This window comes from Dermacentor variabilis, chromosome 3, assembly GCF_050947875.1.
Source record: "Dermacentor variabilis isolate Ectoservices chromosome 3, ASM5094787v1, whole genome shotgun sequence".
NCBI classification, from domain to species: Eukaryota; Metazoa; Arthropoda; class Arachnida; order Ixodida; family Ixodidae; genus Dermacentor; species Dermacentor variabilis.
The window spans coordinates 22,539,786-22,562,886 of record NC_134570.1 but is presented as its reverse complement, the minus strand read 5'-3'; the positions used below and the strand labels follow the sequence as shown (position 1 = coordinate 22,562,886).

General features: G+C 50.6%; 1 protein-coding gene across 2 annotated transcripts in view; it reads left to right on the top strand.

Annotated features, from left to right (window-relative positions):
• Positions 1-23,101, top strand: part of LOC142575265 (matrix metalloproteinase-2-like) — a 270,084-nt gene that overhangs the window by 236,709 nt on the left and 10,274 nt on the right. For both annotated transcript variants that reach the window (XM_075684477.1, XM_075684478.1), the window contains exons 4-6: positions 17,049-17,207; positions 20,522-20,787; positions 21,990-22,131. In XM_075684477.1, the coding sequence (XP_075540592.1) occupies positions 17,049-17,207; positions 20,522-20,787; positions 21,990-22,131 (567 nt within the window). The remainder of the gene's footprint in view (positions 1-17,048; positions 17,208-20,521; positions 20,788-21,989; positions 22,132-23,101) is intronic.

Genomic DNA, 23,101 nt, shown 5'->3' with positions numbered 1-23,101 from the left:
CGAACGCAAAGACTAACGAAAGCGGCGATTGCAACGAGCGCGCCCGCGTTCGGGGCACATTTGCGCATCGTCGCATCGCTGCTTGGTGGCTGGAATCGCGAGGTGGCAAAGGAGGACAGCAACAGAGCCAAGAATTCCGTCCTTAATGCTCGCGGCGAAAGGGTTACGAGGCCGCTCTTGCATTTGCTGTCAGGCCCCCCCTCGCGGATTCTTTCTTTTCATCCGACGACGGCCCCAGTGCGCCGAGTGGCGATCACGGGGCAAGAACGAGCTCTCCAATTCATCGGCGTCCCTGCTCCCCATCTGCTCCGGTCCCGTGGCGGTTCTGGCGTCGTGCCCGTAACAGAGTTATAAGTGCCGCGTCTCCTCCGCTCCGCTGTCGTAGGGACGAGCTCCGGCGCTACACAGCGGTCCCGAGGGCCGAATTGTTTCCTCTCGGCCGCCGCGCTCTTCTTCTCGTCCCCATCTTAACAAAGGCACACGAGCGCACCATATGCGGAAAAGGGGGAGATCGGCCCTCGGTTTGGCTCCAGTCGGTGCTGCTCCTTCTCCGCAGCGTGTGGGAAGCAGCGGGCCTCGTGACCCATTGTTGTGCGCGCGGACTCTCCGGGATGCACTCTTGTTGCGAGGGTGAAGGCACCGTCATAATGCGCAGTCAGCATCTTGTGCCGCGTGCATTACGCGCAACTACGTGGGCCTCTGTTTCTACCAGTTGGGTGCAACTCCGGTGACGGGGAGGCACGGCTGTGTCGCTGGTCTGACCGAGCCGAGGTAAAAGCGTGATTCAAGCACTTCACTTTCTGTTGCGCCCTGTTCTATTCGTTTCAGTTGCTCAAAGCGGTTTTCGTAAACCTTACTACTTCTAGGGAACCAGTAAACGTCGGTTACGGCGCGGTATGTATATGTCGTCTTCATGCAACACTTGGTTCTCAAAGCGTCGAACGGTGTAGTTTTGCGTATTTACGAGGGGGAAACGGGTAAGGACGAGAGTAACGTAGACGAAATTGAATACCACGGAGTGCTGAAACTCTACCGACCACTTATCGCTAGAAACACACCGAGCGAAAGAATCGTTTATCTATTTAACAATTTAGAGAAGTTTGTTCGGTCGATAGGAATAGACTTGAACATTTGAAAGCCCGGGCTGGCATCCACCACCAAATATGAAAAGTAAAACAAGAACAGAATCAAAATAGCTTAAAAGAATAGTGCTACGCGAGGTACATCACCAACTAGGGCAAAAGCCTAAGTCAGCTCTTCAAGCTGTCACTTTCGAGGAAAGCGATCTGCCTTTCTCGCGAACCAGTGTGCCGATACGTGTCAATAAAGCAGTTCCGCTGTTGAACGCACCAGGCAGTTCAGAAACACCGAATGAAGCTACCTATGAAAGGCGTCGGTGGCAGGTAAGCAGAACCGTTTAGTTTCCGCACGCCGGTATGCGGTCACTTCGCTGCCGTAGGGTGTACGTAATCGGTGCACTCTATACAGCGCGGAGAAATTTGCTCGCAAGCAGGGGGGGAACATGCACGACGATACATTGATATACTGCACGCATTTATCGAGGGGACCTCATGCCTTGGAGCGCGGACCATCATCTCGAAAGCGCTGTCCCAAACGAGCCGCGTTCGATCATCGCCCGCCTCAGCGGCAACGCTTGCGTCGTACCGCGGAGAGAAGCTGCGCACGCGTCTTCCAGGGTCGAGCCGTTCCTCCTGCGCCGAGCCATTCCAGTGTTCTGCACCATTGCGCCGGCTAGACTGTTGCAGCTGCGATGATCGTCGGCGCTTGTTTGCCTGTTGGGCGGAACCCGCAGCGGTGGCTCGGTTGCTGTGGCTTTATTCTGCTAGGCGCCAGGTCCTGGGTTCGGTTCTCGGCAGCGGCGGCCTCGTATCGTTAAGAAGGGTGGAACGCAATAACGACGTGCACTGACATTTGTGTGCATGTTACACAATATCCCGTGACAGAAATTAACCCAGAGCCCGTCGTTTCTGCGTTCCTCATATATCCAGGTGCAGCTCTGGAACGTTGAGCCACACCAATAGTGATAAACACAACTAGTGATAAACACCACTAGTGATAAACACCACTAGTGATAAATCATAGATCGAAAGGAAAATTATCATCCGCGTAGGAAAAGAAAGGGGGTTAACCGAGGGGCCCGATTTTGATTAGTCATATCATAAGAAGCCAACAAACGCTGACACCAAGGACAACATAGGGGAAATTACTTGTGCTTAATAAATGAAGTAATGAAACGATAAATTAATGGTAATTAAAGTGGATGAAAAAACAACTTGCCGCAGGTGGGAACCGAACCCACAACCTTCGCATTTCGCGTGCGATGCTCTACCAATTGAGCTACCGCGGCGCTATTTTCCCATCCACTTTCTTGTGTATTTATGCGTCCTAGTAGAACCCTGGGAGTGTTAGCCAGCGGGTTCGGTTCCCACCTGCGGCAAGTTGTTTTGTGTCGCGGTGTGGTGCCGAAGCCCTGACGAGAAAGCGACGGCATCGTACACGTTGAAAGAACGTATTTTGACCATTTTGACCTTGCTTTGTTAAGTGTGTTAGGTTGGCGCTGTAGCGTTACGTGCTTTATGAAACTTCAGAACAGTGAAAATAACGCACTGATACAAGACAGTTGTACTTCTAGTGACTTGACATTCAAATTTGATTGAGGGCTTCATTACGCATTGCTCGTTTATGTGCTCCTTGAAATGTATGTTTCAGGACATTTGAGAACACGAACTTACTGGTTGCTTCTTCCTGGCTGTAATCTGCTGTCGCGAAATGGGCAAGTGTAGAGCCACGTCATAATGGCTGCTGGCGCACGCTTCAGAAGCGGCACGTCAATATAAAATATAACGAAGCATGTTCGCAGAAAGCCACAAGCGTCCTAGCTAGCACTGCAGCAGATGTGCTTAAAAGTACTTGAAGACGTTCAGCAATCGTGACAGCCGACGCAGCCTTTCGAAAAGGCACAAGTGCCTGTCGTCTGCGAGAAAAGTCTCGCGTTCGCAGCGAGCAGGCGTCGTAGCAGACGACACTTGTAGCATTCCTGTCTAAGGCGCAACACTTTCTCCCACTACAAAATTTTTATTTCCATAAATACTTCATGAGTATTTTTACATAAGTACATGCGCTGTTGTTATTGCTGTTGTCAAAATAAATAAATCAGTATTCTCTGGCACTAAATCGGGAACAGAATTGCAGAAGAATGCATACCCTGGTGTGCCCTGGTGGTAAACAGTGCTTCAATCTCAAAGTTATACAAAGTTTATGTAATGTGTTGTGGGTTATATAAGATGCTGCCGAAATAAAATTAGATTTTACGCGATAATACTTGAATATAGCATCGTTTACTGCGCCGCAAGCAAACGCCACTAGTCTAAAGGTCGAAGTCAATCCGAAGCCTGTACTTCCCATCATTCCCATGTAAGTTGAGGCAACGCTCAGGAGAGTACCCGTAGACACTAGCACCACATTTCTCTCTAGGGTATTTGTTTAGAAACTATGCTACAGGGAGAGAGAGCGAGAGAAATTTATTTACAGAAAGGCAGAGAGGTCGGCCTGAGCTATAACTTGCTCTGGCCCGCTGCTCTACACTGGGGAAAAAGGACGGGGAGGGAAAGGGCTAATGAATGATGATGGTATGAGGAAGAGATGCGTATATACAAATTCACAGAGTTGTGGCATCTTTAAAGCCGTGCGTCCAGCCCAGTGGCTCAGAGAAAAGCTATAGCGGTTATAAGTGCAAGTGTGAAGAGACCATTAGTCACCTTCTGTGCCACTGTTCTCGCTTCGATAATCAACGTGTTACTCTCTAGTGTGCCTTAAATAGACTGGATGACAGGCCATTTACGGAAGCGAAGGTCTTGGGAGCCTGGCCTCACAGTTCATTAGCCCAGAAACCAGTTCGAGCGCTTTTTCACTACCTGAGGGCAACAGACTTGAGTGCCCGACTATAGACATCCTACACCTAAGTTCTCTCGCCCTCTCTCTTTCACTCCCCATTCCCCTCCCTACGTGTAGGGTAGCAAACTGGACTCAGTCTGCTTAACCTCCCTGTCTTTCCTTCTCCCCTTCTCTCTCTCTCTCTATAGCGGCTCTTGTTACCAGGGCTGCGCTGTTTGCATTAGGCCAAGGACCTAAATGAAACTCGTCTGATAGCGGTCTCTCATGGATCTTTGCAATGGAAGAGACAAGTTGCTGTCGTTCTTGTGCTTACGCGGGACACACACAAAATATATGTTCAAGTGTTTCTGGCACCTCACAGCATTCACAGTTTGGGCTAGTATCACTGGCACCTATCATATGTCTATAACGGTTGGTGAATGCGACACCAAGGCGAATCCAGTGCACCATGCTCGTGCGGCTTCTTTTGAGCTTGTGAGGCATACAAAATTTCATTTCTTGGTCCCATTTGTGTAATCGCTTGTGTCGTCGATCTGGTTGGGTCCAGTGTTCTAACGTAGAGCTGCGGTTTACGCGACGAAGAAGGACGTTTGTGTCTGTTCGTGAGAACGGAATGCGTACTTCACAAGCATTATCTAAAGAAGTTTTCGCTTCAGCATCTGCCTGTTCGTTCCCGATCAGGCCACAGTGTGAGGGTATCCACTGAAAGGTGACATTGTGGCCATTTCTAGTTGCGTGGCCGAGACGCTCTGTAATTTCTATAGCGATGGAATAATACGGGCCGCGTCTGAGGACACAGTCAATCGTTTGAAGAGCTGGCTTGCAATCGCAGAATATCGTCCATGCGTGAGGAGGCTCCTCGGAGAGAAATCGAAGTGCCCCCCGTATAGCAACAAGTTCTGCGGCAGTTGATGTTGACTATGGTCTAGTTTAAACCGCCGTGCGATGATCATATGTGGAATGACGAAGGCTGCAGTGGAAGCATATGGTGTAACAGAGCCATCGGTATACACGTGCACAATATCTCCGTACTTTGTAGAAATGCTGCACAGGGAGAGTTGCCTGAGGCCAATAGATGCAACGGATGACTTTTTAGTAATTCCAAGGATCTGCAGTGTAACGACAGGTTTAGGCAGAACCCACGGGGGTATTCTCGGAATACAGGCGGGAGAAAATCTTGACGGCAAAACACTCTGATGGTGCGATATAGTTCTTGAAAAGCTGGAACCTGGGAGCGTGGCAGGGAGCGATGACAGAGGATGGTGCCTGTGTCGGGTTAACACGCGAACGTACATTCGAAGAGGCTCGCAGAGCAAGTATACCCCAATAGGACAAGCACGAGCTTCCGCTATTGTTCCATTGGTTGACGCGCATCGTGGGACGCCTAAACATGTGTGCAATGCTTGAGCTTGAATGCTCTCCAGCGCGCGCGCACAGCTAAGTCCCATGCTTGAGAGCGCCGGAATGCTGTACCGTATATACCCTACGAATAGTGCTTGGTACAATTGGAGTAATGACGACTCCGAGGGGCCCCGTATTGTTCCTGCAACGACGCGAAGGACGTGAACAAAACCATTCAGCTTTGACTTCACTGCGGCGACGTGTCTTGACCAAGATAATCCCCGGTCTATGACTAAGCCAAGGAATCTGTGGTGTGTAACCATAGGTATCGCTACTCCGTTTACGATTATCGGATACCTGGTCATTCGTTTTCGCGTGAATGTAATCACGGAACATTTTTCTGTTGAGAGTTGGAGGCCTTGACGCCGCAGATACTTAGCTGTGATTGTCACTGCGCGTTGAAGCCTAGCACGCATTTGGGGAAGGGTGGCTACAGATGTCCATATGCATATGTCGTCCGCATATGCGCTAATCTTCACCGTGCTAGGCAGTTCGGATGCAAGGCCAATCAATGCAACATTTAAAAGTGTTGGACTGAGAACTCCGCCTTGTGGAACACCTCGATGTATATGGTACTGTCCGGTGTCGCCATCACTTGTCGACATATACACCGTGCGGCCACTGAGGTAGCTAACAATCCATGCATATAGCCGGCCACCGACGTCTAAATCTTCCAGTGCATCAATGATTGCATAATGGAGTACATTGTCGTATGTACCACTAATATCCAGAAAAACAGCTCCAACTAACCGACGGCGACTTATTTCCTGTTGAACAGTGGAGACCAGGTCGATAACACCGTCAATGGAAGAACGGCCTCTTCTAAATCCGTGCAAAAAATCACGAGAGCAATTATTTTTCTCTAGAAACCATTCCAGCCTTGACAAGACCATTCTTTCCATTACTTTGTCGACGCAACTGGCAAAGGCGATCGGTCTGTAGGAGGAAAGCTCGTTAGGGCACTTCCTCGGTTTAAGCAGCGCTACAACGCGACTGCATTTCCAACAATTTGGAACATTTCCTGTCTCCCACGTCGTATTATAATAAGATAGAAGAAGACGTCGTGATTCGGTGCCAAGATGGCAGAGCTCAGCGTATGTGATTCCGTCTGGTCCTGGTGCCGATGAGCGTCGAGAAACAGAAATCGCAGCGTCAAGCTCTTGCATCGTAAACGGCACTTCGAGTTGCTCATCAGGTGACAGGGGCGCGATGGTGACAAGGGATGAAGTCACTGCATTAGATTAGGGAAATGCAGCCCGCGTATAGGGAAATGTGTTTCGGTTTGAGGAGTGTAAGGTGGTGTTGTTGTGAGTTCGAAAAAAGTAGTGAAGACTTGCATGGCAATGAGCGTTCGGAGAGGCCGCGTTCGTCGCTGATGACGCCAGGGGCATCTCAAATTTAGTGCAGTGGTGGGACAAATGTCTCAAGCGGTGTGGTGACTATGTGGAAAAATATCTTAAGGTACGTGAAATAGTACGTATGTTTGTAATTACCTGTATGTACCTTACTCAGGCTAATAAAAAATAGGGGCAAATACATTATGGTTCGCCCTCGTAAGCCAAGTGTCAAATAGAAGCAGCTCCGTTTAAAGCGAAACGCCCGGGACGATTCAGCGGATTGTAAGGGTGCAGTTCCTTTCACCCTCGGGCGGGCTCGACAAAAGTCTTCCGTTTGCTACTTTTCTAAAAAAAGCGATTGATATTTAGGCCACTCCTTTCATTTGTGGCCACAAATGTCGGCCAGTAGGAGGCAGCAACCTTTTCGCTCTTTGCATAACGGGCAAAAATATTATAAACATAATGGTGGAGGAGAGGAAGAAGAGAGGGAGAGGATCATATGTCCGTACAATGATAATCAGTGATGCTTTGCAAATAAGCTGTATGCAAAATTTATTCACTTCCTCTTTGTCTGCGTGCACGTGTGTTCCTCTTCTTTTGTGTTCGTGATTCAGTGCGCTTTCTAATGGCAAGTGCGCCTCTTAGTCTCTCCGCTCATTTTTTTCAACGATCGTGCCTTATGCAGCTACCTCCTTCGAATTTAAACGAACTAATGATGTGCGCTGTACAATGCGATTATTCAAAACCCCAGGAAGCCATCGTCGTTTCGCCATATTTTCTTGCTCGTTTGCTATTCAGGAAACAAAACAAAGGTAAAAGCTTGGTCCGATACTCGAAGTAATAAAGTAATATAAGAAATAGCTACTTTTTGTCTCTCACTACGCCTTCTGTGTAAGAGATTTGCTAGCCGGTCTTGCGGATACAGGGCAAGGCTCTCCTCTGTCGCCGGCTCGCCCGAGGCATTTCTCCTGTAAAGCGTGCAGCGCCTGCTCCCTCGCAAGTCCCAATCAGAAGCCCCCTTTCTGGCGGCTGCGGGCGTCGTCTGAAGTGAGACCCGCGACGGCGCGAGCGAGCTGCGTGTGTGTGGCGCCCCGAAATATCCCGAGGCCAAGTGATAAGCCCTTCGGACTTAGAGCTATCGGTGGCGGCGGTCAGCGTCTCGGGTTGCGAAGTTGACAGCGTGCAGGCAGCCGGCTGCTCGCTCCCGATAGCGTCGTCGCCGTTCCCGATGCCTTCTCCCGACGCAGCCCCCTGCGAGCGCTCCCAAGTTGCGTACAGTGCGGTTGAAAGCCATCGCCGTATCTCTGTTTGCGGAAGGTAAACCGCAGTCGTTCGAATCGTACGCAGTCGTCAGCCTGCAACGTGATGCTTGTCTTTGAATCGCTTAGCACCTTCAGTTAACTGTTAGCCTCTGAACGCGCAGAGTCCGAGGTTCCATCCTTTCTTCAAGTATGTTGTCCGAGCAGCTCGTAGTCCTACCATAACACTCTCCGCACATAATTTTAACTGTCCTCGCTCGCTCTCTCTGTTCCACTCCCCTCCCGACGTGCAGGGTAACAATGTGGATAAAGTCTAGTTGACCTCCCCGTCTTTTCTATTCTCTCTTAACTGCTTGACAGTGAAGGATCGGACGCAGCCTCGGAATGCCAAGGTGTATCGTTGCCAAAGCCCACGGGCCATTTCGTGCAGCTCGGCCCCAGAAACACTGCACGCTATTCGCACTAGATCACTTCTTCGGTCCGGGGCGTCGTGGCGCACGCCTTATTACTACGGCGGCGGAGGCGCTAATCGGGTGCCGCGCGCGCGGTCAAGCGGTCTCCCCTCGGCGGGCCGCGCACTTTCTTGCGCTCCCGGGGCGTGTCAGCCGCAGGCCACGCTGCCGCTGCTGCTACGCCGATGCTCGGACTCGCTCGAGCGGGCTCTAAAGGCGGGAATGCGGAGGCTTGCGCCAAGCTCACTTTTCCTGCTGCTGCCAGTGGTGTTGCTCGGGCGCTGCCGAGGCACCGGTTTTGGCAACGCGACCGAGTGCGCTCGGTTGGCCTGAAGGCGGGGGGGGGAGGGGGGAGGGGGGGGGGGCTCGTCGCGATCGTTGTTTTCCTATAGATCCGAAGAGTGTGTTCGTCTCTTGCGCGTGACTGCCTCCAGACTGCTCTGTGCGGCTTTGTCTAGGGAGTATCTTGAGAAAGTTGCATCGGTAATCTTAGAACAGAAGGTAGCCACTAAAGATGGAAGAGTGCGCGGACGTACGCAACACACACACCGTATATACAAACACGCGCGCGCGTGTGTAGAGAGAGACAGAGAAAGTGCACGAAGAACGTTTACGTATGCAAGTACATGTAACAAATACATACGCTTTGCGGACAGTGCGGAAGCGTCGGCGAAGCGACACATGACCAGTACACAGCCACGGTTGTTTCGACAAGAAATTTGAACGAGCCTAGCTTTTTGCCGTTTATCTTACGTCACTCTTTGAAAGCTCGACGCGACCAGGAAGCCGGCTTAAAGAAGGAGCAAAACAAACAAAATGACAACCGAATGCACTCTCCATTTTCACAGCAACCGCTCGCTTGGTGAGTTAGGGAAAAAAAGAAAAACAAGAAGGCAGTTTCGCCCGAAGGCCGATGCACATACGTCGGCGTGCCAGAACTTCTGGCATCCTCAAAACCCTTGCCCTGTATATGGCCTGTAATGACATTGCACATGTAGACGTCGCTGTGCTGCCAGTAAAGAGCGGTGCCAGTGAAATTACGTCACTTTCAGATTTCGATCACTAATTTTGTGTTGCACTTATTTATAGTCTGAGAAGATTTAATATAAAAGGCACGCGCTGCGACGAAAATATTTAATTACATTTATTTGCCCGCTGCAATTACCAAATATTCTGAGGAATAAATCGATCAAGAATGTAAGACCTGGTTTGAGCACTTTTTACGATTGGATAGTACAGCATCATACCTTGCATATGCGGCTTAAATAAGCACGTGGCATACGTATACGTAAGTATATACGGAACGTCACGACGACTTCGACGGCAAAAATTCACCTGGGGTGTCCATGTAATTGCCATCGCAATAAAAAAAAGAAGAAAAAAAAAGAATGAGCGCTACGCTCGTGGAAACGCCTGAAAGCGTGAGTTAGCGAACGAGTGTTTCAAGGGATGAACACGCTGCTCAAACAGGTAAACGGGAAATAGAGAGATAACAATAAACGAAATACATGCAGAACAACTGGAATGCGTTAGCCAATAGCTGCTTAAAGCGGACCTCGAAGTGCATAACGCCAATAATAATGCGTAAACCAAGACACGCGAGTGTCTTACATTATGCGCTTATGTCGCAAAAACCGCTTCGTTTGTTCCGAGCTATCATTCTGTTCGCTACGTACAGCGGTACTCGAGGGGGCCGTTACCGATCGTTCTCGCCCCGTTGGACACCTGACGCGACGAAAACTCGCCGTGCGCGCTATACACGGCCTGCTCGCAGCGTATCACTTTTACAGCGACCTATAGCGCAACCTTATACTCCGGGCGGAACATTGATCGAAGCTTTGATCGTCGAGTACAGAGCCGGAGAGAAAAAAAATCTACGAGGAACGTGATTTATTTCCAGCTTTTATTGGGTGCCTCGTTATTGCTTCCTGGCGGCTCCCCGTACATTTCAGCGCTGGTGCCTGCGTTTACTTGGAGCGGCTTTCGCTGAAGCGTGTGGAGTTGCTCTTGCTTCCGCTATTACGTTTATTATTTTTTTTTACACTTAACGTAAGTAAGGAGCTCGCAAAACTAAAGTGTTGCGCTGCACGTGACGCGCATGCGCTAATTCGATAAATTTAGAGCCCGTATTCACAAAAAGCCCTTACGCTGGAATTGTTCGTGAGGGGAAATTCCAGCCAGTCCTGACGTTGGACATGCTATTAGCGAGGGCGGCCGGCCAGTGGCAGGCATCACTTACGAACGCAAAGCTTCGTTAATTCGGTTCTCGCTCTTGCAGCGGATTTACGATGAAAAGAGAAAGGCACAGTCGGATTCACAAGGCGTGCATAATTGATATGTTATTCGCAAGCGCGCTACTGCTGCCGCCTCTTTCGGATTACATGATCAGCTGAAAAGAATCGCTGTGTTTATTACTGGTGCCGACGTTACGTAACAGTCCGGTCCTTGCGCACACCTCCTGCGTCATAAATGACGCCAAACGTGTGCGTCAGCTATTTTCGTCGTTATCATTATCCTATAATTATTATCATAATCATCATTAACGTCGTCATCATCATCATTAAACGAGATGTGCTGATGACCAAAAGTGAAGCGATGCCGCTTCGCATCACCTTTTTCTACGAGCCGCGTGCTGAACCCGACCTTTTCGTTAAGATCGTAAAAGAGGGTTTCTTTTGCTCCACGGACAATCAGCTGCGCGGTAGCGAGAGAGCCGCGCGCACACAGTTCTCCTCGTTCCTGCGCATGCGTACGTCACTCCGCGGGGCAAGCAAGCAAGTGCGCCTGGCGAGAAGAGCTCCCCAACCGAGAGCCCCTTTGTTGCACCGAAGCCGCGTCGGCGGCGCGGCGCGTGGAGTGTTCGCGGTCGCCGGAGCGTGGCCAAGTGTGACAGCGCGCGCGGGGCGCAGGAGGAAAGTTTCGCCGGCGACGATAAGCCGGCGCTTTCGCTCGGGTCACGGAACGCCGAGAGGCCGCGCGCGCGCGCTCTTTCTTCGCTTGCGCAGCTCTTCGCACGCGCGTCCGAACGCACCAGAAAACAGCGAGAACGCCAGCAACGCCGACGTCAAGGACGGAGCTAGGCGAGCGGCGGGGCGCTCCCGCCTAAGCGCGCTGAGGGGGGCGGCTGCCTTTGTCTCTCGGAGACCAAAATCGCCGTCGTGCTGCAGCCCCACCGTGCCAGAGGCTGACGGGAAAACAGGGAAGACGATCTCCGGACGACGCGCTGCGTCCCTTGTTTCGGAAGCCACGCAGCGCCACCGCCCCCCCCCCTCCCCCGCCTCCTTTTTTTTTTGTTCTTTTTTCGCTTTCTATTAGTCCGCGCTATGCTCGTTATTTGTCGTCCTCCTCACTCTTTTAACGCAACTTCGGTCATCCTCCCCACGCCCCTTTTCTTTATCTCTCTCTCTCGCGAGCTTCCCTTAGCGTGTGCGGAAAGGTTTTGTTTCACATAGTTCCTTCTCTCGGAATGGCCCTCCTGCCGCGACGGCGCGCTCGGTGTGCGCGGCGTTGTTGTCGCGGTCAAGTCATGCATCACTTTTGGTAATTGCGCCCATCGATCACGGACGCCTCGGAGCGGCACTGCGGGGGCTCCCTAAACACGTTTCCAGCATTCGGCCAGCGGCAGCCAGAAAGGAACGCGAGAGGAACGGGGTGGGCCACCTCTTCCGAGAAGTTGGCCCAGACCGGCGCCGCGGGCGACCCGCGCGCCAGCCCGGAGGACGCCGCCGGGCAGCGCGCGCACAGTGAGTCAGTTAGCGGCGACGTCGCCATCGGGACGTCGCGGTACGAGGAGGGGACGACTCGCTCGTATTTTACCTACATCGAATGGCCGTGGACTGCGAAGAGGCCCTTTCCTGCTAGTCGAGAGGCGGCGGTGTACAGTCGTCCACACTTCCCTCTATAGAGGTTAGAGCGCTGAATTAATTAGTGCGCTGTGATGCAAACAATTTCATACGTGTGCACTGCTGTCGGTTTGAGAGACAATACTCGCTAAAGGCGAAAGTCATAGGACAACTCAGACAGGTCACACAGTATTCATCCCGGTACCTTGAACCGTGTAATTACTATTCATTTGCTGCGGCGCCCGAGCTATCTAGACAGTAGTGTGGACGTCTGTATAACAGTGGCCAAAAGCGTCTCCCTATATAAGTCATAAATGTTCTTCGGGAATTGAGCAGCATCTTACGATCAAGAAATCTACGGTTAGAAACAACATCGCGCACAGGAGGGCACCAAGCTTCCGCTGGAGACTCGTCCCGCCGTAGCAGTCGAGTCGACACATGTCAAGGGATCAGAAAGGCAAAACTTATCGGCTCCTACAAAGGTTGCGGGGTGTACGGCACGAATGCTACGAAAGGCTGCATCTGCAGCGAGAGCGGCTTATTTCACGACGACCGCCGAACGCATGCCGGCACCGCACAGGCGAGTAGGCGCATCGCCGCCGGCGCATTACTCGGGCCTCAAGAAAGCTGCAGTAAAAGTGCCGGCGTATCGATTGAAGGACGCGGGGAAGTGGCATCGGCAGACGACGAGAAAGCCACAGCGCCAGCGCATTTTGTCAGGCGCTGGCCGCGTGTGGCTCGGGCACTTCGGGAGGGAAGAGGCGGCCGTGATTCACTTTCCAAGAAACACATTTCGTGCCTCGCCGCCTTCTCTTCCGCCGCTGCCGGCACTGCTCGCTTTTTTATCTTTCCCCTCCATCTGCCTCGCGCCAGAGAGGCCTATTGTTGCGCGATAATGTATTCATCGCGGGCGCGCCTCTTGTTCGCGATCGCTGACTGTCCGCCACCGCGCACGCAGCCTGACGCGCGCATCGCGTATGCACCACGTTTTCACGCCGAGCAAAACTCGCTTAAAAGGATGCGCGCCGCATGCGGATGCGATGCATATGCCAGCGGGTATATACAGCGGGGATAAGATGTTGCGGAGGCTTGATGCGAATCTCCCGAGTCCGCGTCTGCAGGGAAAGCAAAGAGCGGGGTATTTTGACGTCACGAATATTGTTACTTCAAGGCGGTCCGTCACTTTGGGGGCTCCTCTAAAGAGTGAGTAGCGTCTGTATTCGCGCGAATGAACGCGTCCGACGCTGACAGAAGTTTGCCATGACGCTGAACTTGCAGTATTTAAGTAAAAGCGTACATACAATATCAACATGATCCTATCAACTTTGGGTAATTAAAATTAAAAAAAATTCAGCTTCGGAGCTACAAGGAGAGCTCTATGTGAGAAAAGCCAATGTATGCGGTAATGAAAGATTTGACGAGCACTGACATTCGCTCATACGCGAATATAGTGAGCTCGCCTTCTGTCGATCTTGAAGAGCTGCCACCTTCTGAGTATACTGGTGGTAGCCAGTAAGGTCTACTTCGTAGCCTCATGTGCATACTTCAGTGCGCATACCATTGAGGGTCCACAGCATGCATTACACGATCGACCCACACACCCTTTAAATAGCGACGATAATGAAACCGTTTTCGAAACATCTGTTTATATCTTCTTTGCTAATCTACGACTCTTTTATTCTAACTCTCTGGGATCTTCATTTCGTTCATTCGGTCTGTTATGCTTATCTTCTGCGGTTTGTGATCGACCGATGTGCCAGAGAGAAGTTGATACGTGAGGTCACAGATGTGGTTAAAGGAGAGGCACAAAAGCTATTTGTTAGTGGCACTGGAATGCGCACCGGTGAAGATGGGTGGAGAGCGCGCGTGGTTGGCAGAGAGAAATAAGATGTCGCTTAAATCATCGAAGTTGATTATCAAAGTTAGCGATTGCTTTCTTGTATAATCTGCTGCGCATGCCCGTGCCATCTGTGAATCATGAAACATTATTCATGCATGGGCACACGAGCAGGCACACTAACTGGAAATCTCGCTGCCAACCACAATGCCGAATGATACCACGACACAGTACATCTTGTTGTAATCACTGTACCTCATAGTTGAAACTAGCAACCCCATCTATTCCCGGTATCTGTCGCGGATGATGCGCTATCGCTTTAGTATAGTAATGCTGTATACCCTTCCTGTCACCTTATTGGTACATCCATTCTGGGGGATTGACCGAGAATGAACTCATACCAATATCACATAGGCAATGCCGAGGTTGTCAGTTCGGGCACATATACCCAGTGACTAAGTTGTCTACTAGGCCAGACAGTAGCCATCAGCAGGTTGTCTATCCGGGGCAAACACTCAGTTGACCATGTTGTCTGCTCGACAACGCAGCAACCAGCACACACCTGGTGTCGCAAGTTAAGTAGCCAACTTGGGTCACGTGATATGTGCCACTGCTCATTATGCGAGATCGCCCAACCATCCAAAATGGCCGAAGTAGCCAAATAAAGTTATGACTTAAAGAAAAAAAATATGAAAAAGGAAGGGGAGTTATACAGACGGACGTCCGGTTTGCTACGCTACGCAGGGGGAAGTGGTTTAAGGGATGAAGAGAACGTGACCTGTTGTATACGGAGTATGCCGACGAAGAATAGTGCAAAAGACATCAAGTCACAAATGAAGGGGGCGAGCTCATGCATACACGCAGCGCTTTAAGTGTGTGCATTTGTTCCTATTGTGCATTGTGATTTCTCACGTCATTTCTCAACAGCAAGCTTTGTGATCTCTCGCCCGATTCAACATTGGCATATAAGAAGAGTGAAGTAGGATATTTAGTGTGTATCATTGCTCGACCGAAACTCTCTTTATGTATAAGACAGATATAGAAAGAGCAAGCATATGGAAATACAGAGCGAACGTCGTGCTATAAGGCAACTGGAAAAGGGTCACACAGCAGCAAATGCAGCTGTGGAAGCACTGCGCATGCACAAGATAAGGCTATCATCGGTACATTTCGTTGTTTTGCGGACGTTCCCGAAAATTGTGTAATTTTTGTTTCGCAAGCAGAGCTCGCACATGTTTTCTAATTGTCGCGTCGCCTTTTTGTTAACCTTTCTGGCAAAGTGTAGGACATATTTCCTGGAAGATGAAAAAAATCTTGCAATGTAAATTTCACCGCAAAGGAGAACGCGGACACATTTCGTGCGACGGAGAACCGGACATCCAGAGAAGCAGCCGATTACTCGAGCTTTCTCTTGTCGTTCCGGGACGACAAGAGAAAGCTCGCCGACTTGCGAAGCGCCTTCCGAGGCGCTTCGCAAGTCGGCGAACTGATGCGTGGTTCGATGCGAAGTAGTGACTTGTTGCGAGCACTTGCAAACTATTACAAGAAGAAAACAAAGTGGAAAGAAACGTGGACGATCATGGAACACTAAGAGCGATGAGCGGAGCAGACGGGAAAAGGTTCTAACGCTCATATTTGTTTGGCATAGACGCAAGAATGCGCACAAAAGCCCGTCTGCGCGAAAGGTTGTGCAAACAAGAAAGTTAGGGTATACCGATAAACAGTGACCGAAATTTAGAGTTGGATGGATACTGGAGAAACAGGAAACAGCAGGCCAAGATCTTCGCACAGCTCGAAAGAGCCATTACGACAAGGTCTGCTCCGGAGACGGCGCAGCCACGGTTCAATTCTGCCATGTGCACTTTTGTTTGTCTGAATTGATTGCGTCTGTGCCAGGTCGCTTGTCTCGCCAAGTTTCGCAAGGAATATGTGCCCTGTACGCGAGGAAGGGGCCCAATGGGACCTCGGGCGGGGCAGTCGGTGGAGGAGGGTGGGGGTCCGCGCGGCAGACGCTTGACACAGTGGACCTCACTCGCAGGGCTCGCCGCTGCCACCTCCGCGTCAGCTGTTCTCAATGACCGCAGAGCCCAAGCGGGCCTTATTTGACGACGCCTGAAGCGCGTTTTTCTCGGCAGGAGGGAGGGAGGATGGGGGAAAGAAAAGGAAGAAAAAGAAGAACAGGAAAGGGTCAGAGAAGGGGGGCACCGAACACTGCCAGAGGAGCTAGGGCGGCCGCCCAATCGGCGCCGCGGGGAGAATGGGAGCGGTCGAAAGCCAAGACGGCGACGAGGACGTGGGCCGCAGGAGTGCATCGCTGGGCGACGTCGGCGCCGCGATGAGGAGGGAGGCCTCTTCGATCGGCAGCCGCCAAAGCTTTCTTGCAGCGGCGGCGGCTGCTGTTGAGCGCAAAGCGCTGCTTTTTGTATTGCGCGAAACTCTTCTCACACGGCGCGCTCAGGCAGGACCCCCCACCGCCTGCACCCGTCCTCTTTGCGCGCTTGCGTTTATGCTCGGGCGCGCGTCTTCGACGTCCGCGCGCGCTTCGCCTGCAACTGGCGGCCGAATTGTGACGGTACAGCAAATCGATGCACATATTTGCGCTAGATGCGTTGGCTACAGTGCGGCATTCTGGCACTTTTGGCAAAACCTGTGGCGCGGACTTAAGAAAACTCTTATCGCCTCTAACTTAAGAAAGTTTAGTGGCGATAGATGGATAACCAGTGAATCGCGTATTCCTTTATTATTTATTTGTATTTTTATTCATTTTTTTGCGAGAGTATGACGCAGAAGATAGGCTATAGTGAGAAGATATGCTTTCGGGCAATAATGTTGCCCTTGGACACCACCTTATATGTGGAGAGAGGGAGTAGTCGCTGTTAAGCCGTGCCTCTCTCTCTCGCTAGCGAATTCGAGGTCATTTGTGTTGGTGTGTCACTGTGTGCTGGCGATATTTGAAACAGACTTTCAACTTGACGTGTTCTTTTCCCTCCTCTTGTTGCATGCAGAGGTGAGCCTCTTCGCTGTGGCGGCGCACGAATTCGGCCACTCGCTGGGCCTGTCCCACTCGTCGGTTCCCGGGTCGCTCATGTACCCCTACTACCAGGGAGTCAAGGACGACTTCCAGCTGCCGTACGACGACAAAGTGGGCATCCAGAGGCTCTACGGTGCGTTCCCGTGTGTGCGTGCGCATGCTTGCGTTTGCGTGCGCATCTCTTATTTCTCATCTTATAACGGAGCGAACAACACAGGGTAACGCAATACTATATAGCAGCGTCGTCCAGAACAACGTAGCGCAATAGACGGGACGGAAAGCAAGACGAGGCGACGCAGCGCTCCCGTTACCACGCTTTGCTTTCCGTCCTGTCAATGGCGCTAGTTTATCCTTGACAATGCTGCACCAACTGGCATGGGACTCCTACGGTAGCAGCAGCGACAACTCAGCTGGCCACCTCCTTGGGGCACGTATGGTAGCGCAAGACCCGCCTGTACCATAGCACCGCTGCGATGTTGAGTCCCAGAGTAAAAAACTTTCACATACAGGGTTACCTACTATATAGGTCATACCTGTTCCGAAGTAAAAGAAGATACTGATGCAGAAGCTCATAGAAACATACAATTATACGGACATGCTACTTATACAGTAAGCCATATGCCTCAATAAATAAACAAAGCTAAATGCATGCTAGATTATATCGAATGATCGATGTTCCAATGAAAAAAAAAGGTAGTCAGCAATTGAAGACGCATTTCAAGACTTCTTAAGATGTATTTGACAGCTACACGGCGCTTTTGGGGATTTCAAAATGTACCATGCAGTGCTTTAACGAAGAAAGGCTTGTTAAGCCAGTACCCAGTTTGCGCCAGCCTTGAAATGCTGCACCAGCTGGACCATATACAGATTATAAGGAACCAGCTGAACTGGCACTGGATCGCCACAAAACGAAGAGAGGAGTGAAGGGTAACAGAAAAATGAATAAGAAAGTGCTGCACTCTCTGAACCAGTTCAGTGAGGTTGGCTTATGTGTATTCAGGGTACAAAATATACAAAACCGCAACCTGGCAACTTTTGTGAGCTGTTCCAGCGGAGAGAGAGAGAGAGACGCAAGCAAAAGATGCATATATGAATATGCGTCAATATGCGTCACTGGAAAACCAGTGACGCATAGATGGGTAAAGTAGAGACCACTTTACCCTGAGAAGAGGCTTGATAAGCCATAAAAACGAAAGAAAAGGAAAGCGTAGGGTGACGCCTCACTGATGTTGCTGCATCAAATTGCCGTGACGTCACGGATAGTGACAGCATCTACTCGGATTTAGTGCATTGTTCATGAGTAGAGGAGGACCACACTGCATTCTAAAGGAATCAAGGACTCAACCTCGCTAGTTTTGAAGACGTTTCTTCCTCCAGAACGGCCGAACATACGAACGAAAATAGAGTATCCACTGAATACGTTGGCAGTCTACACTGATAAGGAGAAGGCGATTGGCTTTCAGAACTCTATATTTTTTCCCCTTTAGCAATGTCTTAATCAATGATACGCGTGAAATGTAATTTATGCGCGATTTTAATTTTTCTCTTTGTATCCATGACCAGTTAATGCTTGTGCTGTTCTTGTACTCATCTGACCTCTCTCTCTCTCTTCGCGTGCGTGCGTGCGTGTGTGCGTGCGTGCGTGCGTGCGTGCGTGTGTGTGTGCGTGTGTGTGTGTGTGTGTGTGTGTGTGTGTGTGTGTGTGTGTGTGTGTGTGTGTGTGTGTGTGTGTGTGTGTGTGTGTGTGTGTGTGTGTGTGTGTGTGTGTGTGTGTGTGTGTGTGTGTGTGTGTGTGTGTGTGTGTGTGTGTGTGTGTGTGTGTGTGTGTGTGCGCGTGCGCGCGCGCGCGCGCGCGCGCTGCCTTTCACCGAGCTTCATGACCGTCTTTCTACAGTGTTTTGATATTGCGTTATGTATTTGTTTCGATAATGTTTTGTAAGTTCATTGCTTTTTCTTCCGGCCCTCTAAGCGGACAAAATTCCTACATTTCGAGCTAACAAAGGAGCAGGTTTACTTTTACTCATTAGTGTGTCTCTTTCGATATTTTTTTTTTGTTCAGGTTAATTCACCTGCTAGGTTGCATACTATTCTTGTTTCTTGGCGTCTTTCCTTTCGTATTTTTCGTTTCTCTCGTTATAAAATAATTATTTCTATTACGCTGTCTCCTGCCCTGCCATGGCTGAGCGTCTTCATCATCGTATACTGTGCCTTTACGGAGACAAACCCGGCCATAAAAGCACCTCTCACCCACTGGCACTCGCATGGGAAGCAGAAATTCATTTGCGAGCCGAAAGGAGAAAAGCACCTATAAGCCCCGACCACCCGGCCGGAAATTTGACCAAGCGGTGGAGAAAGTAATCAGCGTCTCAGTGACGAGGTTGGACCCGCGGAGGAAGCTCCCGATTCTTCTCTCCGCTCATCTAGTTCGGCGAGCGTGTCTGGGACGTCCTCTGTGGAGCACACCGTGCAGACTCTGTGGCGAGCCGTCACGTTGCACGCATTGAAACCGGAGGAAGGCTTCGCTTCTCCACTCATTTCGCCTTATTTCCACAAACACGTATACGCGTCTCCGGAAATTGGTTGTGCGGCAGCGAAGAGGAAGCGAGAAACGTGGTACACGGCGCGATACTCGTAACGCTTACGTTAAGTCACGTTGGTATTTTATGTTTAAACAAGCTGCGCCGGAAACATAGTCAGACATTTATAAATAAATAAATAAATAAATAAATAAATAAATAAATAAATACGAATATAGGCATCACGAGGCTGCCACGTACAGGCCGCACGTATACTCAAGACGCGCACAAGCTGTCTTGTGTTTCATCGCCTCTTCGTTAGCTCTTTAACGCGACACAATTTACCGCATCGCTGCAACGATTGATTGATGAACCATTTGAGTAACTTCTTCTCGTCATTTTATTTATTGCTTTTGCTTGCTACCTATAATTCAGTTTGTGCGAAGGTCATCACATTTGTTCCTTTGTTTCTCACTCCTTCTTTCTTTCTCCATTAATATTTCTGTTAGGGACAGTTCATCCTTCTCAAGAGGGAAGTCAACGCATTTCACGTGTATTTCCGGAATGGTGTCATCGCGTCTATTCCACTCTGCGTAAACCGCAAACGATATGCAATAACGGTCTAGCCAGCTACCGTTTCAACCGCATGAATCATGTGGTGCGGAACTGACGCGACGACGACGCGCGGGAAATTCATCCTAAACGTTGCCCATTTGAAGCGTGTACGTGTCTTCTCTATCCTCGACGTCATCCCCCATACTTGCGACATCTCACGGTGAAAAGAAAAAAAAGAAAAACGCGAAACCGTGTGAAGATCGAAACAGCCGGAGAGTCGTTTCTCCTCACGCGTTTTCGCCCGTTTACCACCGTACGAGCCAACTCGAGCCCAGCAACAAGTATTGACGCATCTGTGACGCGCCTCGGATCGCAGGCGCCAAGTACCCGACCAAGTGGGCGTCCATGCAGCCCATCATCCCGCGGACGACGACGCCGTCTCCCGCGGGACGGGGGCCGCACGGACGACAGCCGGTCGCAGGGGGAGAGCCCCGGGACAGGCAGCCCCCCCGGCAGCCAGCGCCCAGGCCGCCCCAGTCCCCGCCGCGGACGCCGGTGGATGACGGGAAGCCCGACAGCTGCAGCACTTCCATCGACGCCATCGCCGTCATCCGACGCGAGCTGTTCGTCTTCAAAGGAAAGGTGGGTGCGCGCGCCTCGCGCAGTTTAAGAAGCGAGCCCGGCTCGTTTGGAATTAGTGGCGTAGTCGACGACCAATTTCCTTGGGACAGCCGTGCACCCGAGTTCGAACCGAGTAAAACGTACGCCTTCGTTATGCATTTCACTCGTTGTTTCCATTGCTCTGCCGTCGGTCTCTAATTATTTGTTTTGTTTGCAGAAGAAGCCACGAAGTTACCATGAAATGTTCTTCTCATGCTTAAAATACTTGGAGGACGCTTAAGCTTTGCCTTTACGAGTGGAACGCGATAGCATTCAGAGACTCCTTTCTCACGCGTCCCGGCAGCTGCAGCTTACGTAACCGTAATGTTTACCGTGAAACGCTGGCGGCGAACGCTGCGCGCGAAGGCGAGCTTTCTGGTATCTATAGAAACGCGGCATCTTGCGTGGGCCGATCCCGGAGGTAGTGCACAGCCGCGCCAATGAAATTGCATCATTTTCAGGTTTCTGTTATTGTTTCGCACTTTTAATATCTAAGTATGAGAAGATTAAACGTAAAAGGCGTGCGCTGTCGGTGTTTTGTTTCATGACATTTTTTTCGAGGGCTGTCATTCTCAAAATTCCGAGTATTAAATTTGCCATGAATGTAAGGCAAGGTATGAGCAACTTTAGCGATAGGATGGTGTGTCAATATGACCCGCATATACCCCATCTGATACAGCCAGGCGTGGGATATACATATAAATATATACGAAATTGTTTCGCTGGCAGACAAGTCCACCGACGCCGACACCGAATTCCCTGCGATGCAGGGCCCTTAACGCTACTGCGTTAACATATATTTTTGTACTTCAAAGCATAGTGAAGCATCGCTGAAGCGTAAGCGCGTTCTCCGGTCACGTGCACAGTTATTTGTGTGTAGGTTCCTTTTCTTTGTCCTTATATGGTAAATTCTGAGGTCCTTCAAGTAAGATGCATGTGAGAGAAACACGAACAGGCACTGCGCCTTCAAAAGATCACACCCGCAAAAGTAACCTTGCCCCTGTTGCTCATGTTTTGAACCAGCTTAGCGGACCCGTGTTCTAAACTGTACGCGCCGCCTTTCCAACTGGTTGGGTGACGGCCTTCCGCCGTATAGATACAAACCACTCTGTCACGAGCTTCGTGTCGTTTACGCGTGCCGTGCTCTTTCTGAGGGAACATTGTGTTGTGCTGGCCTTTTGCAGTACTTCTGGCGTATCAACGACCAGGGTCTCAAACCCGGCTACCCCGTGGAGATCAGTCTCTTCTGGTACGACCTACCCGCTAGCCTCGAGAAGATCGACGCGGTCTACGAGAGGCCCGACCAAAAGATCGCCTTCTTCATAGGTTGGTTGACACTGCAGCCTCTGTGCGCCGCGAGCCTGTTTCACGTGCCGCGCGAAGCGAACCGCCGATGCAGCGATATATGCACCGCCGCTGCTATCGCATAAGATCACGTGCTCTGACGTCGAGCGTCCGTTTGCGCAGTTTCCTTCCTCCATTGTTTGCAGCTGCGTCTGCCATAAGCTACGAGCGGGTGCTCTTGCTGGCACGTCGAAACGAACGAGGCACAGCGGAGTTTACACTCCACTGCAGGGTCGGTTTCTGCGGCTGCTCCACGTCGGCCAGAATCGCAGAAAACTTGTTGCCTGTGCAACTATACGGATGTGTACGTGTTCGCATATGTGTAGAATACGCAGTTCTTAAGTCATATTATGCATCACTACACTGTTTTATGGGTTATGTTATGCGAGGTTGAAAACAGTCAAGACTTAAAAGATTTAAAAGAAAAGGCGACACGCACTGCGGTGACCGAGCAACCTTATAAAAATCTCGGGGCGTAAATGTACATAGCACAAATGCGTATATTGCCATTATTGGGCGCCAATTTCTTTTATTGGCCGTTTATGATCGATTACATTAAGCGACTCACTTCAGGTAGCCGGTATTTGGCTTAAACGACTTTAAACAACCCAGCTTCATTCTGATTGGAATTGTCGTTTGGCAGACCTATCCTCGAAACACTTGCTCGCAGACCAAGTTCTCGGCTAAACACGAGGTCGTGAGATGAAATCCCGGCCACGGCGGCCGCATTTCGATGACGGCGAAATGCAAGAACACCCGTGTACTTAGATTTAGGTACACGTTAAAGAACCCCAGGTGGCCAAAATTAATCCGGAGTTTCCCACTACGGCGTGCCGCATAGTCAGATCATGGTTTTCGCACGTAAAACCCTATAATTTAAGTAAGTTCTCGCATCTCCCAGTGCGCCGCTTTTGACTGCACTTCCACACTACACGGCACACTAACCCACTGG